This window comes from Zeus faber (assembly GCF_960531495.2).
Source record: "Zeus faber genome assembly, chromosome: 11".
In the NCBI taxonomy this organism is placed as follows: Eukaryota; Metazoa; Chordata; class Actinopteri; order Zeiformes; family Zeidae; genus Zeus; species Zeus faber.
The window spans coordinates 27,962,572-27,980,251 of record NC_137205.1 but is presented as its reverse complement, the minus strand read 5'-3'; the positions used below and the strand labels follow the sequence as shown (position 1 = coordinate 27,980,251).

Genomic DNA, 17,680 nt, shown 5'->3' with positions numbered 1-17,680 from the left:
GCAGCGACAGAGCAACGGCAACGTCTGGCCGTCGAGCTTTTCTCCGTCGAGGGTGCGACGCGTGCGACGGGCTTTCGGGCTGAGCTCTGGCGGGGTGCGGGGGCGTGGGGAGACCCGGTTATGCCGGCGGCGGTGTTGGTCACGCGCGTGAGTTTGGCCCCAGTTTGTAACGGATAACATGTTAAGGGAGCCGGTGGAACGGTACAGCAGGACGGGCTCGATGACGCTCTGGCACCGCAACAGGAGGAGATGGGCGGCGAGGCAGAGTCCTTTGAGCTCGCGCGCGACTGATAGTCTCTGGGCGGCTGGGCTTGTGGGCGTCATTAGTATGCCGGTCGACGCGGAGTCTGTTGTCCAGTGTCACTCGGAGGCATTTGAACCTGTCAACCGCATCAACTGTTTGTGTCTGTTTGCTACGTATCTGTCTGTTTGTTATTGATAAGGACGGGGTGCCGAGGTGAGGGGAGACCAATTATTATTTCCTTTGTCTCGCTGACAACGTTGAGGGGAAGCCAGTTACCCCCGCACCGCCGGGTGAAGTGTGCGACCGCGTTGTGATACCCCGGAGCCGAGTGGCTGTCTGCGAGCGGGACGGGAAGGGTCGCGTCGTCTGAGTGTTTGAGGTAAGTAGTGATGGGCGACTGCTGTAAAGTGGTGCACGGGAACGGGCTCGGGGCACAAACCGGCGCGGCGCTCCGCTGTCGAGTGGCGAGTGCGGGGTTGCAGTCTGTCGCCAAGGAAATTGGCAACTTAATAAAACACGTGCAAATAGATTAAACGCAAATGCAAACGCCACAACATAACTGCAGCTTAATATAAACACATGGAAATTGACAAAACACAAGCAAATTAAGAAAAACATCTTCTCCAATACAACACATGCGCAGCACTTAGAAAACGCGCTGTGAATCCAGATGCGTCGAACGACACCTTTTGCACAGCAGAACGCTTTGCAAATTCGAAAAACACAAACTGCATTAACAGAAAACACAAAAGCAAAATGTATCATTTATCTGCTGTGCAATACAATATAAACATACGCAATTTATATATAGAAAAACCTACTTTAAATATCAATTCACATTTTTTTTTCAAGCCGTTTAAGTTTGATATTCCAGAGAAAACGGCATCTGCTGACTCCGTGAGAGTGTCGTGTCGTCCGCGAACGATTCAAATATTTTGGGTGAAAAGGGGGATTCACTCACTTGTGAGCGTATTCCTGCGAAATAATCAGCGATTGATGTGTTTTCCTAAGTCGCAGTGCCGTGAGCCCTCGGGGCCACCGTAGGGGATGTTAAGACGCCGTAGCTTCCGGATCATCAGATGTCCTGGGATGTTGTTAAAAGCAGAGCTCAAGCCCACAAAGAGGAACCTGACGAAGGTGCCTGGGGAGCCCGGCCGCTGCAGGAAGTCTCTGGGGCCCGCCGCAGCATCCTCCGTGGCCCCCTCAGCCTTATCGGCACGTTGGAGGGGATCCAGTTGTGGGACGATGACTGACAGAGTAGTGTTTAGCAGGAGCTTGTCCAGGCACTTCGTTATATCGGATGTGAGGGCAACGGGGTGGCAGTGGTTGAGCTCTGTGGGCCTGTTTTTTTTTTTTTTGGGGGGGTCCAGGGATTACGGTAGCGGTTTCCCTCGGGGGTAGGTGTTGCTGCAGTCGGGTAGGATTTGCAGAAGAGTGAGCGAAGAATTGGTGAGAGTGGACGGATAGAGAGAGACAGGCTATAATGTAGATACATGATCCGTCTCTCCATTTGACTGTCTCTCTATTTGGATGTCTCTATTCAACTGCCTCTGTAGTAACATTATCTGTCGTTCTTTTCAGCTGTCTCTCCATTACACATCATCCGTCTCCATTCAACTGTCCCTCGATCTCCCTCCCTCCCTCTATCTGTATTATCTGTCTCTCTGTTTGAGTGTCTCTATCTACATGATCTGTCACTATTTGACCGTCTCCATTGGGCTGTCTCTATTCAGCTGTGTCTCTATCTGCATTATCAGTACTTTACTGTATCTCTTGCTGACAGTCCCTCTACAGCTGCTTTCACACATGCGCCACAACCCTGAAATTATCCGGACATTACCCGGAGGAGCTGTATGTGTGAATGCAAATGTCCGAATCATTTGACCCGGACATCGCCCGGACATCACTCAGCCAGCACCCGAGTGCAAAGTCTGCGTAATGTCCGATTGAGGGGTGTGTGTGAACGGAGCAGGTGATTGTCTGGAGCATTCACAGCGAGCGAGAGGGCGTGTCGCATGTCGATGACGTCTCGATCATGCGGCAGTTATTTACCTTTGTGCGGACTCTCCGTTGCTGGGGCGTAGCTGCTGCGTACTCCTTTCTGCTTTCCTTTATATTCCTTTAAACTCTTTGGTTTATATTGCGGATACGTCCAAATACACGGAGCATCTACACAAAAAAGAGCCCCAACCGCTGATAAGTCCGTAGCCTCGTCAGCCCTCTTGGGTGTGCTGTAAAACTCATTGCGTCATTGTGTCACGCCCTGCGTCCTTCACGCTCCACCCCAGGCTCCGTCCCTCGTCCAAACCAAATGGAGTATTTCCAGTCGGTGTGAACGGGTCTGACACGGACAATCTCAGGTTTTTTCTGCTACGCGTGTGAAAGGGTAAATCCCGACAACCTTATCCGGACATTGTCCTGAGTGCACGTGTGAAAGCAGCTTCCATTGTCGCTTGGCTGGTCGTCCGTCTACCTTTCTAATAACAACTTGTAACCGGGTAAAACAGACGGACACGCTAGACGCCGGCCGTGATGTGAGCATCTCTGAGGATCTCACAACTGGGCAACGCTGTTATTTTCAGTGAGAGCTGTGAACTGCCGGAGAGCGCCGCGACACGCGGCTCGTAGGCACGAATTTACAACGCTTCCCTCCGTCTCTGCGCCACCTCGGCTTTCCTCCACCGACGCTTTTCCCGATAACGAGCTGCTTCCACCTTCCGCCTTTTTTGCACAGGAGGAGCTTAGTTCCACAGTTGGTCCCACTTGGACGGTTCCTGGTCCACCAAAAAGGTCCCTACTCGCGAGGTGCTACTTTCCAGGGGAACCGGAACCATCGGGGTGATGTTTGCAAGTGCTGCACAATGCTGACTGGCCTGACCGCCATTTTTAAATACCGGCAAACAGTCAATTTAGAAGCACTGGCATTCCCTCTCTACTCTTGTTTTATTTTCATGAAATGGAAAATGGAAAAGTCAGAACCTGAAATACAGCAACCATGCATAAATCATGTTCCCCGGTTTGGTGGGAAAGCACCCCAGGACATTTTAGGGTCTCTTAAGGTTTTCCAATTCGAAAGGTTCGGGGTCTAAATGTATTCTCTCTATTTCCCTCTCTCTCTCTCTCTCTTTCTCTCTCTCTCTCTCTCTCTCTCTCTCTCTCAGAGTTAGATGGAGCCTACCCTCCTTACGGCTATGCAGACCTTCCTCTGGACACTCTGCCCCTGGACCCTGATCTGCACGAAGCCTACATCGCTGATATGACCTACGACCCCAGACACCCCTACCCAGAGCCCCTCTAACAGGTACACACACACACACACACACACACACTCTCTCTCTAACTACACTGGTGCTGTGCTGGAAGGAGTACTCAGGTCTTTAGCTTTAAGTGCCAATCTTGAAGATTTTCATTTAAATAAATGTCTGTTAAGTCACTTTCTCTCGCCAAATGAGGGAACACAAAAGGTGATTGAGCCTCCGGCCACTGATGAAAGCCCTCGCATTTGCAGCATTCTGAGCATTAAGAACCAGGCGTCTGCGGCGACTTTTCCGCCATGCCTTCAAATTCATTCATTCATGTGTACTGGAGACCTCAAATTGTTCTGGAGGCGTGGCCCAGGCGCTAACTTCCAACTGGCTGACGTCACACTGTTTGGATCGCTGGGAGGTGAGGTCCAAAATTCACGCCTGCAGTTACCCCTTTTTGCCATAGGTGCCGCCAAAAACAACGAAATGGAACTCTTCGAGATTACCACTTTAAGTAAAAGTGTACACAAAGTGGCACAAAGTGACTTGAGTAAAAGTTCAAGTACCACATTGGCATTTCTATTTAAGTAAAAGTATATAAGTATTTGTTCCTAATTGTACCTAAAGTATTACAAGTAAAAGGAATTGTCATATCCAGTGTCGTTATATCTATTATACGTCAAAATCTACTGGTTTATATTTGTTTCTGTAGATGATGCTCATGCAGATCCTGATTATAAAATAAAAAAAATGATAAGATTGAATTTGAAAAATCCTAAATCAGAATTTTGACTGAAAGGGCCCATAATATTTCCTTTTGCTTTCAATTAATTTTGATATACCATACAAATATAAATCCTTATTTATTGTTTGCAACTGCATATCCAGATACTTGAAATATGTACATTTTAATGAGTTTATTTCAGTTAAAAGGTGAAAGTTACATATATATTATTATAACTCATTACTAAGGTTTTTGTATTGTGATGTTATTTACTCTGCGATTTCTGGAATATCTGATTATTACAGATCACTATGTAACACATGTTCATTAAACATTATTTAATCATGATAAAAAATAGTCTTTCTCCGGTGTTAAATGTTAATTAATTTTTATTAAATGTGAATGCCACCGTTTGGTAATTCTGCTGATTAACATTTGAGTTTGGACTCGGATGTTTAAATTTGAGTCCGTGGCCTTTGACTTCAGTGCTGCTCATACCGGAGCCTGGAGCCTAGAGTATAGTACCTTGAGGATAACTGTTCCTGTACTTGAATCCAAAATGTTTATTATCAGATTTCCAGTTTTCAGACTTTCCACATCTAATATGGGCGGCAGACATATTATCCATTCATTATGCACTGAAAATCTATTTTAATATATTTGTGTAGATCAACTATATTGACATTTTAGGTTTTGCATCGTTAAACACATTACACTACATAATATAAATTATCAAGAGATGGTGCAGGCATGCGTTAAAAAATATTATATATATATATATATATTTATATATATAGAATATCTAGCTGTATTACATCAATTGTAAATAGTATAATTATATATTTTATTACAAAAGATATATTGTTAACAAATATATTTAATACAATAATACATTTAAGTGATAAAATAATTAATTAATCCACATTTAAGTTATATATTGAATACATATACTGGAAAGACAAAAAGGCAGTATGCTCATCATATGTTTTGTTATATATTATATGTATTTTTCAAAGAATACCAGATTGATTCTTTCAGCCACTCAACAACATCCGTTGTACGGCGTCTGAAGAACTGTGTTGTCTGCGTTGCAGGGAGGAGGGGAAATAAATCCAAAACGGGAAGGAAGGAGGAGGATCGGAGGAGGGAAGAGGAGGAGGGATAATGGAGCAGGAATGGGTGAAGAGGTTTTTTTTAAACGAGCGAGCGGGAGTCGTCCTTCTCCGACGGAGTGGAAGGAAAAAACAAAGTCCCTCTTGGCAATCAAGAACTATTTTCAGAATACAGAGAGATGGTGTATTAAAAATGTTTATTGTCACTGTAAATGAAAAAATATTACTTTGTTATAATGTTTTCTTGTTGGCGTTGGACGTGTGCGGGTGTATGTCTGGGGTTGGGGTTGGGGGTGGGCGGGGTGGGGTGGGAGCATTTTTTAGGCTTTGTGAGACGAGTGAACTTCTGGAAGCAACAGAGGGAAAGCAGCCGCTGCCTCCGAGCTGCTTCGTTATTCCAGATAATCACTCATTATTGAGAGGGTTTGAGGATCTGGGCTTTCAAAGTGTTAATTTGCCCTCTTAAGGATTTACAAACAAATTAGGAATAAATAGCAGTTGGTTTTATTCCGAAAATACAATAAATATTAAAACAAATGAGGCCGAACATAATTATGCTGGTGGCAAATTGAGTTTCAGTTTGTTTACAAGTCACATTCTCCATTATCCCTAACCAATTTCCTGATGATAGCTCACGTTTATTCATTCAGTTTTGGTGTTGTCTCTATTTACAGATTTTGGGGATATTGGTATTGGTATTTTCTTGTCAAAGGTAATTTTGCTGTAGTTTGTGTTTTCTTCTCATTCCATTTGAACGCCTTTACTTCAGCAAATACAAAACCCGGCAAAATGAGGTACTTTTGAAAAAAAAGGCCATTGTCAGCGGGATGAGGAGGTCATTTTGAGGGGAAGGTTTCCCGACATTTCCAATTTTCCAAAAGCCAAAAAATAGAGACAATATTAAAAATCCATCAGTTTGAAACTAATGTCTGGAAAATGGTCGGAGATAATGTAGAATTATGTAGAATGTGCTGACTCATGAAAATAAAAAAATGACAGAAAAGAGAACCGAAACGCCGTTTTACACCGTTTATTTTAAAAGTCCAGATATAACTTTATAATTCGCTCTTTGACAATTTTGCCCCAAACTCTGTTGCTCCTGAAGTGTCTCCCGCTGCGAAGCCTGGCGCTGCGTCTTGTCCGTGTCTCCTTTGCGTGTGTGTGACCAGCGCCCTCGTTCCGGGGTGTGTCCGTGTGCTCGTTGCATGGCAGTGAACCAGGTGATCGTCGAAATATCCTCCACCATCTACCGACTCTGAATATGCTAGGAACCTCCTCGGTTATGGATCTCACCGTGCATTCCACCGCGTCCGTCGCGTTCGGAGTCTCTTGCACGCCCCGTCAGACCGCGAAATCCCGCGGCATCATTCCCGCCGTCCCCGGAAAAAAAAAAAACAAACCCCACCAGTCCCAGCACGACCGAGTCCGTCTCGTTCCCCCCGGGGGGGGGCCCGGACCGACACATCCCGCCCAGACCGACCGAAGCGTCGCGGTGGTGCACTTTCACAAGCAAAACAAAACAAAACAAAACAAAACAAAAAAACACTTTTCTACTTGTGTGTTCACCGAATCGTGTACACCATCACGCCACCAGAGCCGGTTTTTACTTAGCTCCGGTGAGGTCTCGGCCGCGCATCGCAAGGCGCCGGGAGGATCAAGCGGGGGGACGGGAAGACCCCGACCCGCGCCCCATGCTGGTGGTACTCCCCCCCCCCCCCGACGTTCATTTCTCTCCCCTTCTCTTCTCCCTGCATGACGGTGGGAAAGGTCAACATCACGACCGCTTCCATTTCAAGACACGGTGAGGGAAAATGACTTTGACTAAATGCTCATTATCAAGCCCACAGAGGGCGGTGGTGTTGAATTCCTGTGGCGTTCAATTCAGCGGGGTGGGGGGGGTCCGCTCAGCTTCCCAAATGTAACGGGAAGACGGAAGAAACGGGGCGTCGGTTGTACGGAAAGTGGGTTGTACGGAAAGGGAGGGACGGCCAAAGAGATTTATTTCGTGTCGATAATCACGTTTTCTGTTTTTCTTTGAATCTTTGAAAAAAGCAGATGAAAAATCTTCAGTTTGAACTGTTTTCAGGAAGGCGTGGCTGGTGGCCTGGCTGGCCACCCCCCCCCCCCCCCTCCTTTTTTTAAATTTAAATTTAAATTTAATTTTTTTTTTTTTTTACCCATTTCTGACCTTAATTCAACGCTTCTAGTGAGTGAACCTAATCGGGCGTGGCTTGGTGCCTTGCTCAGGGACACTTCATTTGTATAATGGCTGGGCCAGGAGACCGGGGACCCGTTAGTGAGGCCGTCGTCGCCATGCCAACGGGGGCCACGGGTGGCAGCCGTCCAGGTGTCTGCGGCACGCTGTGCTTTACCAGAGTGTCGAGCGCTTCAAACTGCTCACCAAAAGCTGTTTGTATGTACGTACCTTTTGCTTGCCATGTAACGTCTTATCTGTTATTCATGTTTTTGATTTTTGGGTGTTTTTTATATTTCAGCTTGTTTGGTTTTTTTCGTTGTTTTTTTTTCACTGTCTGTTTGGCTTCCAAAGCATCGGAACGGGAGACTCATGGAATATTTGCTCACGGAATATATTCAATATTTTTCGTCACATTTCACGGTTCATGCAAGCGGAAGCCGGTTAATATTCACCGCAGCGCTTGTCCGACGTCACACCATTCGGGGTGGTTAATTCAATTACATTTCCACAGATATCACACTCCATGCAAAAGAGCATCGGAATCCCATTCATCATAGATTGTATCATTCCAATCACTTTTTTTTCTGAATTATTCTGATCGACAATATCAACAATAAACAGAATAACTTTTCTTGAATGTGGACTATAGAATAGTACAAATAATTAGGTAAAGGTTTTAGCACCGAGAATAGATCTTGAGGTTTTCAGGGGCTCGTGTGGGTCAACCCAGGGGTCCGCCAACCCCCCCCGGGAGACCGAGCACCTTCCTAATAAGCAGCGTTTGAATTGGATTACCGGTGGCGGAACGAAGCGAGGTGTGAAGGACTCGCGTCCCCGGGGGTGAGAGAACGTTCAGCCGCAGGGACCTGAACGCTGTCGAAACCTAGGAAAAAAAAACCAAAAAGACGAGACGGCAACGCTGGACCGGAACGATACGTGTCACGCCACGTTCTAAAACGAGAACCGTTTCCGTAAAGTCCGCCCCGGGCCCAGGAAATTGCCCGGACAATCAAGGGACCGTCCCCCGACCCCCGTGGTTGTCGTGCAGAGGTTGTTCGCGGGGTCAGCGTTTGGTCCTTCAGGGGCGTCGCTGGTGCTTTCGTCCGCGTTCGCCGCCGTTTGTGTGATTGTTTAAACGGCGGGGAAAATAAAAGCGTGAGTCCAGCCGCTCCCTGGGCGAGCACAGCAAAATGGATGAGGGTTGAGCCCGACTGTTGTTTGTCAGAGCTACGGCCAAACAGTATTATTTCTGAAAGGGAAATTGGGTTTAAGTTGTTATTTTGCGCACCTTCCCTTTAGGTTCACGGTGCGATAGGATTCATAGCCGTCAGCCGAGGCCGACGGACCTGCCCCCGACAATCGAGAAAACGCGGAGCGTTTTTTCCTCTGGTTGTAGAGGGCATCTGACCTTTCAGAGCTATTCTCAAGTTAGGCCGCGGGAGACAGAAACCTCGAGAGGAAGATATTTAACGATACGAGACAGATTAAAATAAAAAATTTTAAAAAGCCCAGACTACTGAATTTACATAGTAATGCAGCAGTCATACAGTGAGGGCTGCGTTAAACAGCCCACAACGCTGGGATCAAACCCCTGACGGCCCGTCCGCCCGTGGAGAGGAGAGAGGAAATAAAAAAACGTGGTACAGAAAGGAAAATATGAACAAGTGTAGAATATGTGTGTGGAGATATTGCAAAAGGAAGCGATGAATATGCATTTTTACAAAAATGAGTTTGAAAGGTTTTTTGTTTTTTTTTCCAAATAAATACAATTAAGAAAAAAAGAGGTCTCTGTTTTGGTCTCTGTTTAATAACACCCTCCCCTTGTGCCAAAAATCCAGTTGCGTGATTATTAATTTTAGTGAATAGGTTTGATCTAATGCACGAGGAAAACATTATACACATACTATACAACATCATATAAGTACCTGCGGAGCAACACATTCTTAAACTATATGTTATTTATGTGACATGTCATACAAACACTGATACGGCATCTAAACTAGTGTATACAATATATACTCTTGCATGAGTCCTGTATGAAATTATGCATAAAAATTAAGTGAGGAAAAAGGAATAGGAATCAAACATGTGCACCATATTTGACATGGGAATGCAGAGACAGTGAGCTCAACTGTTATTCCTTTGGGCGAGGATCAGTTGCGTTCGATTAATTGTTCGATTCATTGTTTGGTTTATTGTTGCGTTACAGCGCCCCCTCGTGTCGGGACCGTGTCTGTGCTGTGGTGCTGAACACAGACACACAGACACACACACACACACACACACACACACACACACACACACACACACACACACACACACACACACACACACACACACACACACACCTCCACCAGAGACAGCCAAAGCAGAACTGCAGGGACTTGAGAGGCAGAGGAGGTGACTTGTACTAGAACCGATGGGAATCATTATCTGAGCTCTTATCAGTGACCTTTAATTGTTTTGTTGTTGTTGTTGTTGTTGTTGTTGTTGTTTTTCCTCCAGTGTGTGTGAAGGAGTTGGCAGAGAAGGAAAGCGGGGTGTGGCGAGGTGAGGCAAAAATAAAGGACCTCAATGGAAAAACACATAATTAGATGTTGACGTATTGATGCTCTCCGGTTCACTGAGGCCAAAGTAAATTGAAAAGCCCGAAAAGCCATTTGGACCTCTGTTGGTTAGGTTGAGTGTGTTTCCTGTGTCTGAGACACAGCCCCAGTTTTTAGCCATGTTGTATTAATAATCAAATTTTGATTTTTAATACAGGATGGGAAGAAAAAAAAATGGATAGCTGGGTAGTTAAAATTTGGACTGAATTCATGTTTTACACCCAAATTAATAAAAAGAAAATAGAAAAAATGAAAAGACATAAGAAATAAGAAACATTAGATAAGGACCCTCAAACCTCATCCGGCCCCACGCTACATCTTTCAAAGATTTGACCTGAAGATTTCAGAATAAATTTAATTTATGATTTAATAATTTCATTCCTAATTGTGTATAACTATTTCAACAACACTTGTTATAGGGCAGCTCACTCAGCCGTGGTGTAACGCAGGGCAGTTTGTTCCTCCCTTGATGGAACTTTTCCTCCGCGCACTCCCCCTCCGAGGAGAAGAAAACCAGGCCAGTTATTCACTTTTATACTATTATTATTATTATTATTAGTAGTAGTAGTAGTAGTAGTAGTAGTAGTAGTAGTAGTAGTAGTAGTATGTTGTTGTTGTATTGTATTCTCTCTGAGTCATTTGGAAGGCCAGTACCAACGGGGCAGCCGTTGTGATTGTCGTTCCCCTCCCGGCCGGCGGGGGGCGCCGACGCGCCGCGCCGGCCCGCTCCCGCGCCGCCAAAAAGCCCTCATTACAAAGAGGGAACATTTGTTCGGGGAAGGTCCCACGGAGCGGCCCTGGTTCTGCCACTGCCACGGAGGAAGAAAACAACAGGAAAAACACAACAGAACACAACGACCAAAAAAAAACAAAACGCGCAAAAAAAAACTAAACAAAACAACAAAAAACCCAGCCCGCGGAGCGAGCATGTACGCCAGGACCAACACCGGGAGCGCACACGGAGACTTCCAGGACAGGAACGGCGTCAATTATGTGACATCGGCGGAGTCTTTCGGGCACTGCTCGCAGCTGTTCTGGAAGAAGGATCCCAGCGACTCCGGCGTAAGGGAGAGCCCCCCCCCCCCCTGCTACGGCTAGCCGCTTAGCCTGCTAGCCTGCTAGCCTGCGGGCTGAGCGGCGGAGGAGCCGTGTTGTTAATGTTTTTACTAGACCGTCCGAACCGGTGCGCGTTTAAAATCCCGCCGGCGGCTCGCGTCCGCGGCTATCGGCAGCGGTAACCGAGTCGAAATGTTAGCATTGTGCTAACGCCGCTGGCGGTTGTCATGCTGGGCGACCAACGGCCTAGTTCGGCTAACCAGCTAGCTCTGGTCTTGAGCGGTTCAAATTTCTGCGGCGGAGCCGGTTCAAGTGCCGGCTTTGAATACTCTATTTTTTGGTTCGTGTGGGGGCAAATCTGTAGCTGGGTGTGGGGGGATCCGTTATCTGTATCGAGACCCGTGAATTCAGCCGGAGCCTCGGCTCGCTAGCGTTAGCTTTATCTGGAGCCGACCGTAGTCCGCCTGTGCAACAACGGGGCGGGCGTGGGAGCGTTTTGTTTCACGCGTGGACGTCGCCGTTTCCGCTTTGCGGGGCGCTTCCTTGTGGCCGCGACGCCCCCGCGGGGGCTTCGGGGGAGCCGCGGGCCGGGCGCGCGGGGCCCCGGACAATTGTGAGCGAATGGAGAAAAGTAAACACGACGAGCTGCGCCGGAAGTGGCACCGGAAGCGCCTCGTGCTGAAAGGGCTCTTTGTGGCGCTGCACTGAGGCTCATTCATCCCGCACTCTCCCCCAAAAAGCTGCTCCCGCTGCACGCACGCTGTGCAGTAAATGAAAGACAGAAAAAAAAAAACAAGTGCATGTAGATCTGTCCGTGCACAGCATTGGAACGTTTGTATTTTCAGCGGTAGGATCATTGTGGGTGGGGGACCCGTGGTACCATACCATAATACCATAGTAGTGTGGAAGCGCAACAGTCCGCTCCCGTCATCGTGACTTTGGCGTAGAGTGACCCCAGTGCACGTTCAAGCGCATCGGTCTGCAGTGAAACGATAAGAAGGAAAACTCCAAAGACCCTGCACAACAAAAGTGGGAAGAGTGGTAAAAAATTGTCGGAGGGGGATTGAGAGGAGACGCCTCGTCCTTCCTCCCGAAATGAAACCAGCCAGTGATCGATGTGAGCATCCCGGAACAAACGCCCGGACGTCGTTGGCTTTAAACTTCTCCGCTCGCCAAAATCCGGCGTGCCCGGTCCGTTAAACTTCCGAGGGCGCGTTGCGCTACGGCCCGCAGTTTGCTCCAGAGCTTTTAGGTCGGATGTGCGATGGCCAAGGAGGAGTGTACCGGTGCAGGTCCGTTTCAGAAGGTTGCTGTGCGTGGGTGAAGTACAAGAATGTGTCGCAATCGGTCAAATCAAGGAAACAAAAATAGCAAATATTTATGAAGTTTCCTGTTGTGCGTTTCATCCATGAGCATACCAGCCATCATCGTCGTGTTACTCGGATCAGATGCGCAATTGGTACATTTTGTCGTTTATCACTCTGTACAGCCGCAGCTAAGCCTCCTCTCGTAACAAGTAGAATTAGCACAGTTAGAATTGGTCAGAGTGTTGGGAAGTATTTGTGCTCCTTCTTAATGTTAAAAACCTTTCCCCGTCACGTTGAAATGCTTCTCGCCCCGTCAATCCCATCCCCTAGAAACGTGTCGCCTGCTCGCGTGTTTGCTCTCTGACTTTGGGCTCTTCCCCCCTCGCAGCCGAGTTCGACCATCAGCTGGTGCGACCAGCTCCCGACATCCTCGGCCTCGCTCTCCAGTTCCAGCCTCTCTCTCGATGCCCGGGCGGCGGCGGCGGCGGCGGCGGCGGCGGCAGCGGACATGGAGTCGGACGAGCGGCCGTACGCCTGCGACCTCTGCAACTGCGCCTACAAGCACGCCAGCTCGCTGCTCAACCACAAACTCACTCACAGAACCGGAGACTTCAGGTGGGAAACCAAAACGGACGTGGCTTATGTTAATAGTGATTGATTTTATCAGGTTCTTTTCTTTTTTTTTTGCGTTTTGATTTTCCTGTAATGTCACATGCGAGCGGCACCGATTCCTTTGTTTTGTTTTTTTTCATCCTTTGGACTAAGTGTGTGTACTGAGAACTTACTCTTGGGTACTTGCTGATGTAGAATCCTGTTTAAAAAATAGTGATATGTTCAGTTGGATATTTCCCCCGGGGAAACTGTGCTGTTGCAGCAGCTCTCATCAACAACAATATGCATTATTAATAAAGTGTGGCAAGACGGGTGGGAGGGAGTGGTCAAGCCGGTGGCTGGACGCGAGGTGAAGTCAGGTCGCTAGGCTGGCTCTCCCGTGTTCTGCACCGTCACCGGCTGTGGCCAATTAAGCTGTATGGCCGGCGGCGGCCGGGGAGAGGTTTCTTAATGTCTGCTTTGTCTTTCGGTGAGGAGGGAGGCTCTAAGCACTCGGAGCGCTCGCTGTCTGCCCCTGGAAACCCTCCGTCTTTTGTTTATCTTGTCCATGAGCTTTATTTCTATTACCATTATTATTATTTCCGCACTTGAGCGTGATTTATGGGGCGACCTGTGAATAAAACCCGGCAGACTTTCTCCAAACCCTGTCTCCCTCCATCATTCCGCCAAACCCCTTCGCCTTTTCGGCTACAAGTGGCGCCCGAACAGGTGAATGACCGAGCGACGCACCGGGGTTTGGAGACAGTTCACCGGGTTTCATTCACAGGTCCCCCCATAAATCACGCTCAAGTGCGGAAATAATAATAACGGTACTAGAAATAAAGCTCATGGACAAGATAAACAAAAGACGGAGGGTTTCCAGGGCCAGACGGTGAGCGCTCGGCTCTGAGCGCTCTCTCGGGCTCTCTCCCCGGCCGCTGTTGGCCACACATCTTAATTGGCCACAGCCGGTGGCGGTGCCGAGCGCGGGGAGAGCCAGCCTAGCGACCTGACTTCACCTCGCGTCCAGCCAAAATTAACAATGAATAAAATACCTACAATTTTACAACCAATAATAGAAACCTAACAATAAATCTAAAAAAATACCAACCCCTGTATCAACAATTCACATTCTTAAAAAAATAGAACAATATAATACGTACAGTATTGCAGAAGATAAGAGTTTTATCCCCCTCCCCCAAATCCGACTCAGATTACCTGGTTAGAAAGATGGTGGGATATTGAAGACCTGGTGTATTTGATTATTTTCAGGGATTTCTTTACTTGATTGTTTGTTTAAGCGAAAATCATTTAGTTCACATCAGTCATCATTTCCTTGAGTTTTCTCGAATGCCGCTCTGACGTGGACATACCCCCCCCCCCCCCCCCCGTTCCCGAACCCCAGATGTGACTTCTGTAGCAAGCCCTACACCAATTACATGTCGCTGCGCAACCACATGCGAATCCACGGGCAGAAGCGTTACATGTGCGACCTGTGTGGGAAGGCGTTCCGGCTGGCGCGGTACCTGCGCAACCACCAGAAGATCCACGACGACGGCCCCAACCGCTTCGACTGCCCCTCCTGCTGCAAGAGCTACCGCACCATGCTGGAGCTGGCCCAGCACCGCTGCAGCGCCGCATCCAGCCAGGTGGGTGGGGGCCGGGGGCGGTGTGTGTGTGTGTGTGTGTGTGTGTGTGTGTGTGTGTGTGTGTGTGTGTGTGTGTGTGTGTGTGTGTGTGTGTGTGTGTGTGTGTGTGTGTGTGTGTGTGTGTGTGTGTGTGGGGTTCGCAGGGTGTCTGCAGGTTCCTTTTAAAATGGGTTAAATTCAATTTCTAACTGTTGCGCCTTAAAAGTCTTATTAAATAGTCTTGAACTTTAATTTATGAGGTCAACTTAATTTCAACATTTTATTCGTCCGTACATTTTTGTTGGTCAAAACGGGTCAAAGTTTCTTCATATAGCACTCTAAGCCAGAGTGCTCGAGACAATTTGTCCGAAAGTCTTACATTTTAAACCCTTCCCCTGAAAATCGGCGAGTCGAATCATCAGTCGGAAACCGGTCAGTCGACCTGAGATTCTACAAGTCGAACAGTGTCTGTTTGTTTTTGTTTTTTTGGTCTTTTTTCCAGTCAGTGTGCATTACAATAACATAATAAAACAGACAGAGGTTGACACAATGCACAGTGATAACAGGTAAATTGGGGAATAATGAATAAGGGGAATCATAAATGTTTATATGTGCGACGCGTCCGAGCAGGGAAGCGAACACGGGTGCAGCCCGACCAAGGCTCTAAATGTAGCTCTGGTCCCTGCAGACGCTCTGGTTCTCTGTGTGTGTTGTGTGTCGAGCTCATGCCAGTGGCTGCACAGTAATTACAGAAAACAATCATTATTTGCTGTAAACTGTGATTCTTAACTGCACTTTCTTTTGTTTGTTTTCCGTCGTAGTTTGTACATTTCCTGCTTTTTGCTTTTGATAAAACAGTGTCTTTCTCCCTTGATGATGCTATTTGCTCTATTTCACTGTTGACTAACATTTGATAAATGCTGACGCACGGTATGCAAACACTGCTGTCAGGGCGTTGTTGTTTTTTTGGAATTTATTGGGCCGATCATGTTTTAATATTTCAATAGCGGAACACACAGTTCCTGTTTGTTCTTTGTGGTTAAATTTGACACTGTCATCTTGTCAGTGGCACAAAGTGTGACTTCTGGCATCAACAACAAATTGTCTTGTCGTTCAGAGCGGCCTCACTATTACAAAAAAAAGGCATTTGTGGATCTCTGCCTTGTATCTGAATGCCGATGCTTTTTTCAAACTTTAACTGGCATTTTAGTTTAACTGTAAAGTCCTGCTAAGGAGTACAATTGAAAATGTGCCGCTTCAGAGAGACTTAACAGCGTCTCCCAGTAAAATTCTGTTGTTAATGAACATTTTAAGTTTAATTTTGGTTTAATCAATATCACATTATTAAAAGTTGGCATTTTAGGCAATGCCTTATATCTAATAGGAAATGCCGTTCAGTTTCTTGTCTGAAGCCATCAACTCTAATAAACTGTTAGATTGCCGGTCTAGTTATGTCTCAGTACCTGTAAATTTATACGTCCATACCACCAAAACACTGCACGCCTTCCTGCTGGTAATGCAGCGCCACATCATTGCCCACTTTATTGCAGGCGCATGACTACCCCCTCCGATGTCTTACTGAAAACGTTGGCATCGCTGACCATTCACATCCTAAAGCAATGCGTTGCTTGTGAAGACACGGAAAACAAAACAAACTCTTATACAAAACGATGAAAAGGTTGTTTTGGTGCCTGCATACAACTAGCACTACGGGACAATTGAGCCTGTTGATGCATCTCAAGGCACTGGGGAGCCCCCAAATTATTTTGTTTGTGTTCACAATATCTAACTTAATTTAAACAAATATAAAACGTTACCGTTTGGAAGCACCTTCTCTTTGGCTCCATATCGATACCTGCCTCAATTTTTTTTTTTTTTTTTTTTGTTAACAAATTTCCTTTTGTTATACCGTGACGGGGGCGTATATAGTTAAAATAAAAAATACCTAGCTTTTAAGTCAATACTCTTAACAAAAGAGTATAACGCAATTACTATACAATTACTTTTGTTTTATGGCACTGAAGGGTTAAACTTTTTGGATATCCCATTTGTCACCAATTATCACAGAATGTGATGCAATTCTTTCAATGCCATAAAAACAACACATCTACATACCAGGCCCTGGCCATTTCTGACTGAAACTATTAACGGTCAAATTAATGGATACTCCATTAATTAATGGGCATAATAAAATACAAAATTTGCAATTTTTTTTTATTTTTATTTTTATTTTTTTATATATACCACGGTGGTCACAATAGAACGGTATTGATGAATTTCTATTGGCACAAATGTCTCTATTGCCCACCTCTAGACTGTGAGAGTGTGAGTGTATCAGTGTTAGATGTGTGCATGCCAGGGCTTATCTTAGTCTTGTACTCCCATCATCTCTAGAACTCGCAGCGGATGTCCTTTTTGGGGGGGGGGGACTCCCTCATGAGGACATTTACTTTAGCCGATCCACCGAGACCCAGAAGGCTGTTGTGGCATCAGGACTAGCACAGGGCTAGGCTAAGATTAGGCAGAGAGTGAGGGCTTAGCGAGGAGCCAATGAGCGCAAGTCGGTGGATTGTCCTCACAAGTGTAGTAATCTTAATTTGTGTGTGTTTGTGTATTTGTGTGTGTGTGTGTGCGTGTGTGTGTGTGTGTGTGTGTGGGGCGGGGGGTATGGGTTCATAAGAATCGGTTCAACTGCCCGTCCTGTTTTAAGAGCTACCGAACCATGCTGGACCTGGCCCAGCACCGCTGCAGTGCCGCTGCCAAAAACCAGGTTGGTTTGAGCATGGCTGTGTGTCCTTGTTTGTGGCTGTGTGTGTGTGTATGTGTGTGTCCCCGTTTGTCTTGTGTTGGGAATGTCCTCGTAAGGCAAAGTCAGCCTGTGTAACCAGCCTTAGTGAGGGTCAACTTATGCAGGAGAAGTTGCAGGTTAAGTGGTGTGTGTGTGTGTGTGTGTGTGTGTGTGTGTGTGTG

At 46.6% G+C, this 17,680-nt stretch overlaps 2 protein-coding genes across 2 annotated transcripts in view; both read left to right on the top strand.

Moving 5' to 3' along the window:
* The window catches only part of LOC307237057 (junction plakoglobin-like), a 71,549-nt gene extending 66,126 nt beyond the window's left edge, over positions 1-5,423 (top strand). The window contains exons 16-17 of the mRNA XM_080009670.1: positions 3,406-3,545; positions 5,308-5,423. Of these exons, the coding sequence (XP_079865796.1) occupies positions 3,406-3,542 (137 nt within the window). The 3' untranslated portion in view covers positions 3,543-3,545; positions 5,308-5,423. The remainder of the gene's footprint in view (positions 1-3,405; positions 3,546-5,307) is intronic.
* Positions 5,424-10,958: 5,535 nt separating this feature from the next.
* On the top strand, positions 10,959-17,039 carry LOC307237394 (uncharacterized protein; the record flags this gene model as incomplete). Its single annotated transcript, XM_080010107.1, has 4 exons — positions 10,959-11,190; positions 12,880-13,106; positions 14,488-14,731; positions 17,025-17,039. The coding sequence occupies exons 1-4, from the start codon at positions 11,056-11,058 to the stop codon at positions 17,037-17,039; spliced, it is 621 nt and encodes a 206-aa protein (XP_079866233.1). The 5' UTR covers positions 10,959-11,055.
* Between the last annotated feature and the right edge of the window lie 641 nt (positions 17,040-17,680).